Source organism: Coenobita brevimanus, chromosome 41 (genome assembly GCF_032717465.1).
Source record: "Coenobita brevimanus isolate Jiangsu-jjx chromosome 41, ASM3271746v2, whole genome shotgun sequence".
NCBI classification, from domain to species: domain Eukaryota; kingdom Metazoa; phylum Arthropoda; class Malacostraca; order Decapoda; family Coenobitidae; genus Coenobita; species Coenobita brevimanus.
In genome coordinates, this window is record NC_136994.1 from 16,309,414 (window position 1) to 16,323,297 (window position 13,884).

A 13,884-nucleotide genomic window follows, 5' to 3' on the forward strand; every position below is an offset into this window, starting at 1 on the left:
TAGTTGTAGTAGTGGTAATAGCAGTAGTAGTAGAAGTAGTAGTGGTGGTAATTGTAGTAGTGGTAATAGTAGTAGTAGTAGTAGTAGTGGTGGTAATTGTAGTAGTGGTAATAGCAGTAGTAGTAGTAGTAGTAGTAGTGGTGGTGGTGGTAGTGGTGGTGTAGTAATGTAGTAGTAGTAGTAATAGTTGTAGTTGTAGTAGTGGTAATAGCAGTAGTAGTAGAAGTAGTAGTGGTGGTAATTGTAGTAGTGGTAATAGTAGTAGTAGTAGTAGTAGTGGTGGTAATTGTAGTAGTGGTAATAGCAGTAGTAGTAGTAGTAGTAGTAGTAGTGGTGGTGGTGGTAGTGGTGGTGTAGTAATGTAGTAGTAGTAGTAGTAGTAGTAATAGTTGCATTCCTAATCTCGTTTGGAAGTGAACCCGGTGGACTGCAGGCCGAAGTTGCCCGTGTCCGGTAGTCCACCATCCTCCTTTTGGGGATTAGGGAAGGGACGAAGCGGAATTTAGTGACACCTTTTTATCTTAGTATTGCTATCTCCAGCCGTATTATTATTATTATTATTATTAATTATTATATCCATTTATTTATCCTTAGCCAGACCATAATCCCGTAAGGGGTGGCCGTTTGTCTTTGAGTTAGTTGATTTACGAGGAGGGACACTAACCCTCCGTCAACCTACTTGTTGGCACGTTGGGAACACGTATGGGTTGTTCATATGGTTACCACTCAGCGTTGTAAGTGGTTTCGTGGCTTACGAGAAACCATTAGGGTTGTCACTCAGTGTACAACCACCAGAAAAGGAAAGAAGACTAATAAAAAGTGACAGGAAAGGTGGGAGAAACAGGAAGAGAGGAGGGCAGGCGCAGAAAATGAATGATAACGGTGAAGGAGGAAGCAACACTACAACAAGTGGATGATGATCGCCACCACCTAACACACATTGTTATTGTTACTATTATTATTATTATTATTAATTATGGAGAATTCGAACTTCAGGGGTTACAGTAGATACAGCTTACGTTAACCTCTGTGTGAATAAAAGCGTGTGAAGACGACTAAAATAAGAGAGAGAGAGAGACTTTATAGTGAGAAAGTTACACAATTGGCATTTACGAGTCTTTACGCACTTACCGCAAACTCACTTTTTTTTTTTCACCTTTTCGTTTTATTTCGTTTATTTTCAGTGTTTACGGAACTAGAGCAAAATAATAGGTCATGGGGCTTCCTTAGTGGTGTGGGGGGAATGGTAGTGGTTGGGTGTATTTCCGAGTATGTGTATTTATCTATTGGGTGTATTTCTGTGTATCTATGTTTATCTATTGGTGTTTTTCTGTGTATATTTACCTATTGTTGGTGTTTTTCTATGTATTTACTTATTGGGTGTATTTCTGTGTATCTATATTTATCTGTTGTTGGTGTTTTTCTGTGTATGTTTATTTACATATCGTTGGTGTTTTTCTGTGTATCTGTATATTTATTTTTTCATGTTGGGTGTTTTTCTGTGTCCGTGTCTTTACCTATTGCTGGTGTTTTTCTGTGTATCTGTGTATTTATCTCGGGTGTATTTCTGTATTTCTGTATTTATTGGGTGTATTTCTGTGTATCTGTATTTGTCTCGGGTGTATTTGTGTCTGTATTTATTGGGTGTATTTCTGTGTATGTGTATTTATCTCGGGTGTATTTCTGTGTACCTATATTGTATCTAGTTATCTGTTGGGTGTCTCTGGGTATCCATAAATTTATCTGTCTAGCTATCTATATACAGACAATGATACAGATAGTCAGATTGATTGAACGATAGATAGATAGATAGGTAATAGATACAGGAGATTTAGGCTACTTACTTTTATACGTGGATATTATTATTATTATTATTATTAGTAGTAGTAGTAGTAGTATTGGTGGTGGCGGTAGTAGCAGTGGTAGTAGTACCGATACTACTAGTACTACTACTACTACTTCCCGAATATACTGTGAGAGAGAGAGAGAGAGAGAGAGAGAGAGGTTGCAACCCCATTGCAGTGTGTATTTCTGAGATGACCAACACGATATTCCCACAGAGTAAATGTTGACGATCCCTAACTGGCAGGGGAGGATTCGTAGCTCCTCTTTCTTAGCGATTTTGTCTGCGTATTACACCTGAACATTCGTTTTCTATGATATTTATGATGTTTTAATATCGATATACATTGCAGCTTAAGTGAAGATATTGAGATGCGCAGAGTAAGTCACTAACGATGAGATGTTGCGAATTCTCCAGAGCAGGGTATAATACGATCGCCGTACTGGTCGATGGTATTATTATTATTATTTTATTATTATTACGAGTATTTCCAGAGTTTTAATCAGCTTAGGAACGACCACTTGTAATTCCTCCTCCTCTTCCTCCTCCTCCTCCTCCTCCTCCTCCTCTTCTGTTTCTTCATATACTTATGGCCCCAAGTTCATCAGAAACGTGAACCCAGTAGACTGCAGGCTGAAGTTGCCCTTATGCATTCCACCAACCCTTTATTGGGGGGATAGGGAGGGAGTTTAGGGACGTTTGTATAACCAGGCAGTATAGCCATCAGGATATATCAGTGCCATCACGTGAAGGAGGCGCCCTCTTACGGCATTGTGATTTTGCGGATTGCCGATTTAGATTTCACGGATTAAATTTTTCGAAATGTTTATATTTTAAAACTGGAACTCACAAGCAAGCCCACTTCCTGTTTAATCCTAACGTAACGAACCCAATGCCTCCCCGGTTTGACATTATTTTCGAATAATTGAATCCGCGAAATCTAAATCTGGCAGTCCGTAACATCAGAATGTCAGCGCTGTTAACATATTCATGGGATTACTTTTAGATATGCTATTTTGGCCTCCCTTACACCTCAGCCTATCTGTGTTGAGGTGAGGGAAGCCTCTTAAACTAGTTGAGGCTAAATATTCTCTCTCTCTCTCTCTCTCTCTCTCTCTCTCTCACACACACACACACACACACGCACACGCACGCACGCACGCGCGCACGCACGCGCACGCACACACGCACAAACACACACACACCCCTGGCTTGACACGTGACACAGGCACTGGCACGTTTCCCTGTCAGGAGAGTGAGAGAGAGGAGGAGGGGGAAAGATGGTTGTGGGTGTGGCAGAGGTCATATGGTAAAGCAAGAGAGAGAGAGAGAGAGAGGGGAGAGGGTAATGGGAAAGAGAGTGGAGGAGAAAGGAAGGATGAGATGAAATCAGAGGAAGAATGGAAGGAGGGAGGGAAGGTATGAGAGAGAGAGGGGGGGGGAGGTTATATGGTAATGCAAGAGAGAGAGGAGAGGGGAGGGGTAATGGGAAAGAGAGTGGAGGAGAAAGGAAGGATGAGATGAAAGCAGAGGAAGAATGGAAGGAGGGAGGGAAGGTATGAGAGAGAGAGAGAGAGGGGGGGGAGGTAATGGGAAAGAGAGTGGAGAAGGAAGGAAGGATGAGATGGAAACAAAGGAAGAATGGAAGGAGGGAGGGAAGGTATGGAGAAAGAGGAGGAGGAAGAGAGAGGGAGATGGGAAAGAGAGAGGGGGAGGAAGGAAGGATGAAATGGAAACAATGGAAGAATGAAAGAAGGAAGGAAAGGGATAGAAAAAGAGGAGGGCGAGAGAGAGAGAGAGAGGTGCCAACTAAATTAAGACACCTTTTTACATCCCTCGCTCACTCCCTTCCTCCTGCCACACACTCCCTCGTATTTCTCTCTCTGCCTGTGTCTCAACATTTTACACACTCCACATTTGTATCCCTCAGTTGTCTCATATTCACGTTCTTCTTTTTTCCTTAGTTTATATCTTGCTGCTTTCACTTATGTACCATTGTGCGGTGGGTCTTTTATTTATATTTTGTTACCTTCACTTATATACATACCGGTACCGGTGGTGCGTGTGTAAAAAAAAGATGTTGGATATCTGAGGGTGATATGGGAAAGTTGCAGATTGATCTTGCCGCCAACCCCATCTGACCCCAAGCCATTCCTGGTTAGATTAGAATAGGTTTTGGTTAGGTCAGATTAAGTTAAATTATATTAAGGTAGGTTAGGTATTGTTTTGTTTGGTTACGTTACGTTAGGTTTGTTTGGGTTAGGTTACAAAGGATGAAATGATGAGGGATGGATGAGTTGCCATTTTCCCTCAGTTTGCAGTGCCAGTTATATGGAAAAAATTGCTGTATTTCGAAGCATATCTTTGGTTTATGATGAGGATAGCCTGTACACTAGGTTTAGGAACATGATTTCTTTAGCTGGAGGGGTCTCCTAATCTGGGTAAAATAAGAATGCAGTTTAAAATGCTAAGTTGTCCATTGTGTGTGAAATTTTTATTAACTGTATTTACCTAATCCTATTCCTTCCAGGGGTTTGTCTCTCCTCTAGTATTGTACATCAGACTGGTGGTAGCTGTAATATTATCATACAAGCATCCATTGCCTTGGAAAGTCTTCATCTCTGTAGTATGATGGCATCTTTTTATTGTCCATCATGGAGTTGCTGGAGTGCTGTATAATGTGGTTTAGATTAAGGTGCACTGGTTGAAAGATGAGAACCGGGCTGCAGTTTAACCTGTTGAGTCCAGGGGTGGATCTTTCTGTGTATTATTGACATTTCCTTATGATTTTATTATTGGAATAAATTTCTTGAACTGCAGGAGTTATTTACAGCCTTAATAAAACTCTTCAATAAAAAAGAACCTTCCTAAGTAAAATCAGTTCTTCAGTCAGAAGTAAAAATAAGCAGGAGAGCCTTCCAGATTCAGGAAGTTATTGATGGGTAATTTGTCACAAGTCATGCAATGTTATCATTTCTCTCATGATTTTGTGTTTTGTCATACACAAATAAGGTCTGGCTTCTCACAACAGTTCTACCTTTTTCATTAACTTAAGTTCCTGTTTCTTATCTGCTTTATCTCATTTCATATTACGGAATTATTTTTATTTTATTACTGTGTATTCTTATTCCATTTTATGTATTCCATCTGTTGTAACTGAACACATCATGGGCTCACTTAATTTTACCCTGGGATATTTTGGAGGTTTGTTCTGTAATCATAGTATAAATATACACTTGCCTGCTTATTCAAACTTAAAGTAATCTTATTTGGTTGCACAGTATTCTTCAAGTCTGATCAACTCTCCTTTCTTTCAGTTCACAGCAGAATATGTCAAAGAAAATCTGTTCCGCAACACGATTGAGAAGATACGTCAACTCCGCACTCAGATGAACAAGGCAGATGAGAGCAAGAGCAAGACTAGTGGTGGTGGTAGCAATGTGAACAGGAGTAATAGCAAGACTGGTAACACTGTGACCCTGAAGAGAAGTAATAGCAAGGGAGTTTGTGAGAGGCCAACCATGGCAAGTGAGGAGAGCAAAGACCAGACTAAGTGTGGATCAGATGGAGTGAAATCAGACAAGGATGCCTCAATAACAGATTCTACATGCAGTAAAGATGATAATCCAGAGAACAAGAAGACTGAAAAGGATACACCAACAAAGAAGGCAAGCAAAGAATCTCAGAAGGACTCCGGATCAAAGAAGGAATCCCAGAATGAGAAGGAGAAGGATCAGACAAAAACTCAAACAGGCAGCTGCGTGGAAAACCTCAGCTCACACTCCTCTGAAACTTGCACCAACGACGTCCCTCTCAAGAAGGACGATACATACACGAATGTAAACCTCTTAAAACGCAATTCAGTTTCCAGAAGCTCCATAGGGGGTGGTAACAATGATACCCCCACCGTCACCCCAAGCATTGACTCGCAAGACACTGGATACATGGATTCTTTTGGAAACCTAAACTATACACGACTCTTGACTGATCAGATCTTGGCGGTGGACAGGCAGGTTGTCCAGATGTGCAAGAATCACAGCGATATGTCCGGTGAGTTATTTTTTTATTGTCATATACAGGATGGTCCATATATTGCACACCACCTTGCCACTCATCGGACAAAGTAGTCATATGCTCTTATGTTGTGGTGACAGAACATTTAGCATTATCACTGTCATCTCAGCCTTACAAAATGTTAATCAGCTATACAGTTAGTAGATGTAAGAAAGCACAGCATGAAAAACTGTACATTATGGGGAAGTAAATAATGGTGCAAGATAGATACGGTACTGGTAACACTGATTGAGCTGTCCCATCAACACACAAGAAATTGTTGACTGAGCAGCAAGGAGGGTCCAGTATGTGAACCACTGTATATATGGTGACATATATTTGTTGCTGCAAATTAAATAATGTTCTTCTTGGTACAGAGGTTGCTAAGTTGCAAGTAATTCATTGTATTACTTGAGATACATTAAAGCGCTACTGTATTTGAGTAGTAAGAGGAGGCTTGGTGTAGTCAGTGCTGAACTTTTAAGCATGAGACTAGATATCCCTTGGCATATTAGACTTTATCTGTGAGTAGTTCAGATTACCTCAGGAGTTTGGTTGAGTTAATTACTGGTAAAAAGAGTTTGGTATAATAAGGGCTTACCATAATGCTTGGTTGGTTTATGTCTCTTTTGTACAGTATAGAACATGTCTGACCAGTGTTTGGCCACATATTTATGAAGCCATGAATACTTTTAGCATACAAATAGCATAAAATTTTTCACATATATTTGTTTACTATATACTGCAACTACAGTATATATATATATATATATATATATATATATATATATATATATATATATATATATATATATATATATATAATAAGACCAGACAGACTAGTAAACCTATTACTGTGTCAACCACCAGGCACGACAGCTGTGATTGGGATATTGGAAGGTGAACTGTTGGTGATTGCCAATGTGGGTGACTCTCGAGCAGTCATGGGGGACACCCGAGGCTCTGCCATCCCTCTCTCATTTGACCATAAGCCAAACCAGGTCTGTATAGGGACAAGGGCCCTTATTTTTTAGTACTAGAATGTTCTGTTGTACTTGTGTATTTTCAAATGCAGGTATGCTTGAAATCCCACTTCAGGGGGGGAGGGGACCCTCAGAGATAACGAACTGTCGGCTTTAACAAACCTGGCTATCCCCTATTAGTCCATTATAATGAGAGCCAACTGTATTTACATGTACACACGGTGGTGAATTTATTAATACTGCCCTGGATTCACAAACACACCTAAGATCAAATCCCAGATGTACTTTGGTGTGTTTTCCCAGGAAGGACAAGGAACAGAGAATGCAAAGTCGTCCCATATCTCAGTCCTCCTGCAAAAGCAGATCTATGTTACAACAGGGAATATATTGTAAATACTTTTAAAAATCGTACGTAGGTTTGGGGTAGTCATAGCATGGAAAAGACGCTGTGTTTTATATTTCATTTTGTCAAGAGCATGGGGCTTGAATGATTGTGTGGCCCATCTTACTAAGATGTTGTTGTTTGGTTCTCCCTCTTTCGTGCTTTCTATTTACTTGTATCTGGGTCCTGCCTCACCCCATACATTGGTGGGAAAGAAGGTCAGGATGATGATGATGATGCTTGTGGTGGTGAGTGACTTATCAAGGTTTGCAGGTTGACACTTGGTCCACATTTAAAGTTGCTTGAATTGAATCTGTTTATAGCAAGACACATAAATTCTGTAATTGGTGGCCACAAGCAAATCACCTCCATATCACCCTATCCTCTGCCATCAGGCTGCTGTCTATCCAGCTCATACCCCTCCCCGTTCTCTCTCTTATACAATGTACCTCCACCCTGTACCTCATTCTCATACCTCCCATTCTCATATACTGTATATATATATATATATATATATATATATATATATATATATATATATATATATATAATATATATATATATAATATATATATATAATATATATATATATAATATATATATATATATATATATATAATATATATATATATAATATATATATATATATATATATATATATATATATATATATATATATATATATCCATTCCACCCTTCTATCTCTTCATTGGTTCTCTCTTCCCCTTTGACCCCTCCACCTTACTCTTATTTACTTCTCTAGCTAGTCACTTATTCTTCATCCTGCCACAAAGGCCAAACCATCTCAGAATATTTCTCCTAACACTTTCGGTCACATGCACATCAACACCACAGTGCTTCCTCACTTCCTCATTTGTCTATCTGTCTCTCCACATAACTTCATGTGCTCCTTAAAGATAACTCGTATCCATTGCTCTTATGACTTGTGGCTTTCCAACCATCAGTTGAAGGAGCGTCGACGAATCAAGGAGGCAGGAGGGTTCATCAACTTCACTGGAGTGTGGCGAGTGGCAGGCGTCCTGGCCACCTCCCGTGCCCTTGGGGACTACCCTCTCAAGGAACCTCGGCCGCTTGTCACTGCCGAGCCTGATGTCCTCACTTTCAGTCTCCGCGACCATAAGGTACACAAGCTAAGCCAGGTACTTGGTTGTTGGTTTGTTTATATTATTATCATCATCATCTTTCATCATCAAATCCAGTGCTGCCCCACGAGGAGTGTAGACGCCCGGGGCTAGGCAAGTTGGTGCTGACATTTAAGATGAGAGTGACCAGCCTCACTCATCCCTGAGTGGCATTACTTGAGCAATAAACCCCAGGCACTGCTTGGATATAAACCTGCACCGGTTCAATCTGATTGGAGCGCCTAAATTTCCCACTAAACCACAAGGCCTTAAAAATTATTATTATTATTATTATTTCTTTAGTGGTAGGTGGGGGCGCTCACCATCCACTCACTCAATGTATTGCTGCTCTCGGGTGTCCGCCCTTTCCTCTTTTCCATCCTTCTTTCCTTCCATCCTCTTCTGTCCTTCTATCCTTCATTCTTTCCTTGTCCTTCTGCCTACGGGTGACTTTACACTCCCTCTTCTGTCTTTCTTTCCTTCATTCTTTCCTCTTCCTTCAGCATGTGGGTGGCTCTACACTGAGTGACAAGCCAAATGATTTCCTGTGCACCAGGAAACCATATGATACATTGGGTGGTAACCATATAACCAATTTTTGGCACCTGGTGGTTTAGTGGACAATTATTGCACCCCAGTCGGATTGAACTGGTGAAGGTTTATATCCAAGGGATGGTTGGGGTGACTTGCTCATGTAATGCCACTCAGGGATGAGTGAGGTTGGTCACTCTCATCTTAAATGTCGAGACCAACTGCCTAGCCCTGGGCTCCTACGCTCCTCTCGAGGCAATGTAGGATTGGATGATGGATGGATGGATGGATGGATTATTTCTTTCATTATACAGTAGTTTTTCTTTGATATTGTCTGTTTGTTTGTCTTCCTTCCTTCCTTTCAAGTTTCTGTTATGTTATATTTTAGCACTCATCCTTGTCTCATTTCTAGGCAGTTCTCAGTTTTACTCAGTACTGTAATATGTTGCAAAATATCACAACCTTTGCTTTTGACTATGAATGTCAGTTGAGGGAAACTAACAATGCAGCTTTAGAGGTAGGAATAGAGCTTTAATAGGCAGCTTTTCTGTTATTTACTGTGGACTTAATAGTAAAAGACTACTCTACTGGTATAAAAAACTACTTATAACAAATATATACGGTAATAACTGGTGCTGGAGAGGGATGCCTTTATGCTGTAGCAGTAATATTACTGGGCAGGTTGTACGAATACCATTTTGCTGTATCCACATCCTCTGAAAAGAGTATAGTGAACTGCAGGAAAAGGGCAGCTTGAGTCTGTAGTCCAGCAGGTTCGCTTTCAGATGAGCCTGGGGGTCACAACAAAAGCAACAACGGCAATTAATGTGCAGTGTATTGATCAGTAGCATCTGTCCACAGGCCCAGTTTGTGATCCTGGCCACTGATGGTCTGTGGGATGTGGTGAGCAATGAGGAAGCAGTGGCATTCATTGCCCCAAGACTCTCACAGCGGGACCACGGTGCCTCCTGTCTTGTGAGACATGCTTATTCCCTGGGCTCCCAGGACAACATCACTGTGGCAGTTTTAACGTTAGGTCACCTGGCAGGCTAGAGAAGGGCTGGGACTTAAAACCAGGGTAAATCTAGGAGCCATACTGTCATCAATTAAGGAGGCTTCCTAGCACCTCATCATAAGTTATTTAGTTTGCCTATTATACCATACAGTACTGTTTTCTGTGTTACACATGTCATTGTAATATCAGCATATTTTGCATAGTTGACCCATGGAGTTCAGTTGACATCCTTTTTAGTGCAGAATTGTTCTCCCATGGGATTTTGTTCAGCTTAGGAAAGGCTTCTTGCACTGAAGGTGTTTATTAATGCTATATCTAACCCCTCCAGTTTAAAAAGTCTGGCCTACGCTGAGTAAAATCATCAGAATATAGCAAGAATAATACATAAAAGACATCTCCAGGCCTAAACGATTAACATACAAAGGGATAATAACAATCTTTATTCAAAAGCAAGCTGGTTAGGGAGAGGTGCCAGTGAGCCTCCATTACCAATAAAAACATGGGCCTTGAGGTGTATGTGAATTGTTCCTTATGTGCTCTGGTTAATCCATGGAATCTGGATGATGTTCATTTTAGTGTATTGTTGCTGTTACCAGATTTTTTTTTTTCAACTTAGGAAAAGCTTCTTGTATTGAAGGGGTTAATTGATATACAGTATTTAACTCCACCAGTACCAAATGTCAATACTACACTGAATCATAACTTTACAAGACATGAGTAAAAGAGATGTCCCTGTCGTAGTGCACTGTGTAAATTCTGTAAAAATCCAGGGTACTGAAGGGAATTGACTTGTCCTGGGTGGGAGGTGGATGTACTGAATGACTCCTGGTGTATATGTGTGTGCATTATGTAGCCCAGATGTGCTGTACTGAGCTTTGGGTAAATATATACCAATTAATGTTTCCTTTTTTGTCAATTCCAGGCATACTGGTAACTGGCTCTTCTGTCTCTACAATTACCTTGTAGTAAAAAATAATACCACAATTACACATTTCACTTTAACTTGGCCTAAGATTGCCATCTTTCTATCTTGAATGTCATTGTAACAATAATTTCATTTTACAAAATGATGCTAGTCATGAAGAAGTGTTGTGGAAAGGCTGTAGAGCCATAGCATTTTCTTTTTGTGCCACAGAAATATGTGAAATGAGTTGCAAAAGGATGAAAATATGGGCCAAGTGAAGATAAAGAAACTATAGTCATAATGTTATTTTTCTCCACAGTTTCATTTTGCCTCTCAGCACAGCCAATCTGTAATTTGTGTACAGTCAGGGAGATAAGTTTTACTGTTCCATTGCATTTGCTTCACAGCTGGGAGATGTCTGTCACTTTTCCCCTTGATACATGGAGATCCTTGGGCAGAGAATCATACCAAGCCTCTTTTGGTGTAGAAATACTAGCCAGCAGAGGGAATTACGATGTAGAAGTGATGGAATACTGTACTGTATTTGGCAAGCATCGTGTCGGAGAATCATCCATGGTCAGAGAAGCATACCAAACCCCTATTCCCATAGAAATACTAGCCAGCAGAGGGAAGATGGAAGTAGAAGTGATGGAATACTGTATTTGGCAAAGTATTTTTCCTCTACTATACATTTACCTCATCATCATCGTCACTTTTCTTGATAACCACACACTGATGCAAGATACCTTTGATACTTGGTTAATTTATTGTATATTTGTATGATTCTTTTCTCACATTTGTAGAAGTTTGAATTCCTTTAGTTGGTATATGTCATTTCTGTTCCTGCTGGTGTCAGACATTTTTTATTTATTTTAGGGGAGATATCATATAGTGAAAGAGTTGCTGAAGTCACTGAAGGCTTTATCTAACCTCTTCTGTTCTAAAAGTCTGTCCTGAGCTGAGTAAATCATCAGGAGGTAGCAAGAATGAAATATAAAATACATCACCACTTGCTACTGCATCATTACTACTTAACATTTTCAGTTCGATGTTGTATATTTTATTTTTTACTTGCTACCACCAAGCAGTTTTTTTCAACTTGACATACCTCTAGGAATCCAGGGGTTAATGAAAGCTATGTTTAACCCCTCCATTTCAGAAAGTCTCTCCTGAACTAAATAAATCAGTTTGTATGTGGCAGGAATGAAATTTTAAAATATGACACTGGATTTAAGAGGTTAAGACATAAAGTTGAAGAGGCTGTACAACTTAGTCATTTGGTCTGGATTCCTTTAACTGGCCAGGATGTTTATGGTATGGTTGGCTATACCCTTTTTTTTATATAAAGGCTTCTTTGACATTCAGGAGAATAAAATATATAATGTTAGCTGGAATAATATACCAGAGTTGTCCTGATTTATAAATGGTGATACTATTAACTGCATCAGGCTTGTATACTGACTAAAATGTTCATATGACTAACTCTCACCTTAATGAAAAACATCTGACATTAGCTGGAAATTGTATTTAATGATGTCAGAAACATTTGGATCTGCTGTTTATAATTTGGGATGATTTTCGTAAGTTGACTCAAAATGGCAAAATTGTGCAGCCTCTTGTTTTCTTTAACAAACCTTTGTTTTAATACATTAAGAAAGTTGTGACTGCTGTGTTGACAATACTTGATGATTTATCAGTTAGAGTTCATTATGTTGAGCTGAATACTGTACATGTAGTGTTTTTCTTTCTCACATGTATTTGTAATGTTTATTTTTTTAGTTGTCTTCCCCACTACCTTGTTCATTTGATGCAGTAAATTCACTCTTGGCCAGCCATGTATATGCAGGATCATTATTTGTCCAGGAGTTTTATTTATGTTGAAGGAATAACAAACTTGAGCATATAGGAAAAACTGGTATTCTTCCATGTATGCAGAACTGTCCTCCTTAGTCTTGTAGTCCCACATAAGACTATGTAATTGAAGAATGAAATGAACCCATCTGTGTCTCGGTGAATTTGTTTATGATGTTGATAGAAAAGAAAAAGATCTCTTATTTTGGGAGGAAAACAGAAATTGATGTCTGAATTTTGATAGAGAGGAAGAGATAGCTTACTACTGTATTTGTTAAAACTTTTGCATCACATACTTTACTGAATTATATGTGAAGCATCTGTCTTTACCTTACTAAGGTTGATGAATCACTTGTAGAAAATATTACGTTTCATCAGTGCTTGCATGCTGGAACCATTTTGTATTTTCTGTCCACCCCCATTGATTTTTCAGGCATTTTAACACCCACATTCATGGTCAGGTGTATTCAGTAGTCTTAGGTTCACTCATCTAGTACAGTTCTTGTCTTCAGGAATAAGTAGGAAAATATGTCTTAACTGTAAGATTGAATGTTAGGTAATTTTTGTTTATATATGGCTAACATATTGATGAATATGCATTATGTGAGTCTGTTCTGTGATACTGGCTATGCTTTGTGGCTTCTGTGTGTGTGTGTGTGTGTGTGTGTGTGTGTGTGTGTGTGTGTGTGTGTGTTTTTTAAGGGTCATGAATAAAAGAAATGTGGAATCTTATTTCCCGCCCATATTTAGGAAAAAAATTTAAGGATGATAATAAATGGATGATATTTGGATTACCTACTTGGTACTTTGGTATTGTTAAGGTCTGTATATACAGATGTTAGAGTTTCCCTATAAAATCATTCTGCTTAATATTTTGTAAGCTTAAGTGTGATGAATAATAGAACGTATTGCATTTTAGTTACTATTGTATATTGTACACTTGTGACTCATAGTTTCTACTTATCCTCTATGCCTAGTGCAAGGTAAAGGGAAGTTGTAGCCATAGTTTCACACTGAATGTAGAGTCCTCTGTTAAGATAGTAGTTTGAACCATCAAGAGACATCACAAGTAACATTTCATGATATGCCTGTTTACCCATACCATTCAGAAGAGCCATGAATCACCAACATTATCCTCATTTAGAGTGAAACCCTAGCCAAGATTTCCCTCCCTCTTGTG

The 13,884-nt window shown here is 39.3% G+C and overlaps 1 protein-coding gene across 1 annotated transcript in view; it reads left to right on the forward strand.

The window, feature by feature from the left end:
- LOC145397487 (uncharacterized) overlaps positions 1–13,884 on the forward strand; it is a 34,951-nt gene that overhangs the window by 17,199 nt on the left and 3,868 nt on the right. The window contains exons 2-5 of the mRNA XM_080270543.1: positions 5,161–5,893; positions 6,767–6,897; positions 8,227–8,403; positions 9,796–10,070. Coding sequence (XP_080126669.1) covers positions 5,161–5,893; positions 6,767–6,897; positions 8,227–8,403; positions 9,796–9,987 — 1,233 coding nt within the window. The 3' untranslated portion in view covers positions 9,988–10,070. The remainder of the gene's footprint in view (positions 1–5,160; positions 5,894–6,766; positions 6,898–8,226; positions 8,404–9,795; positions 10,071–13,884) is intronic.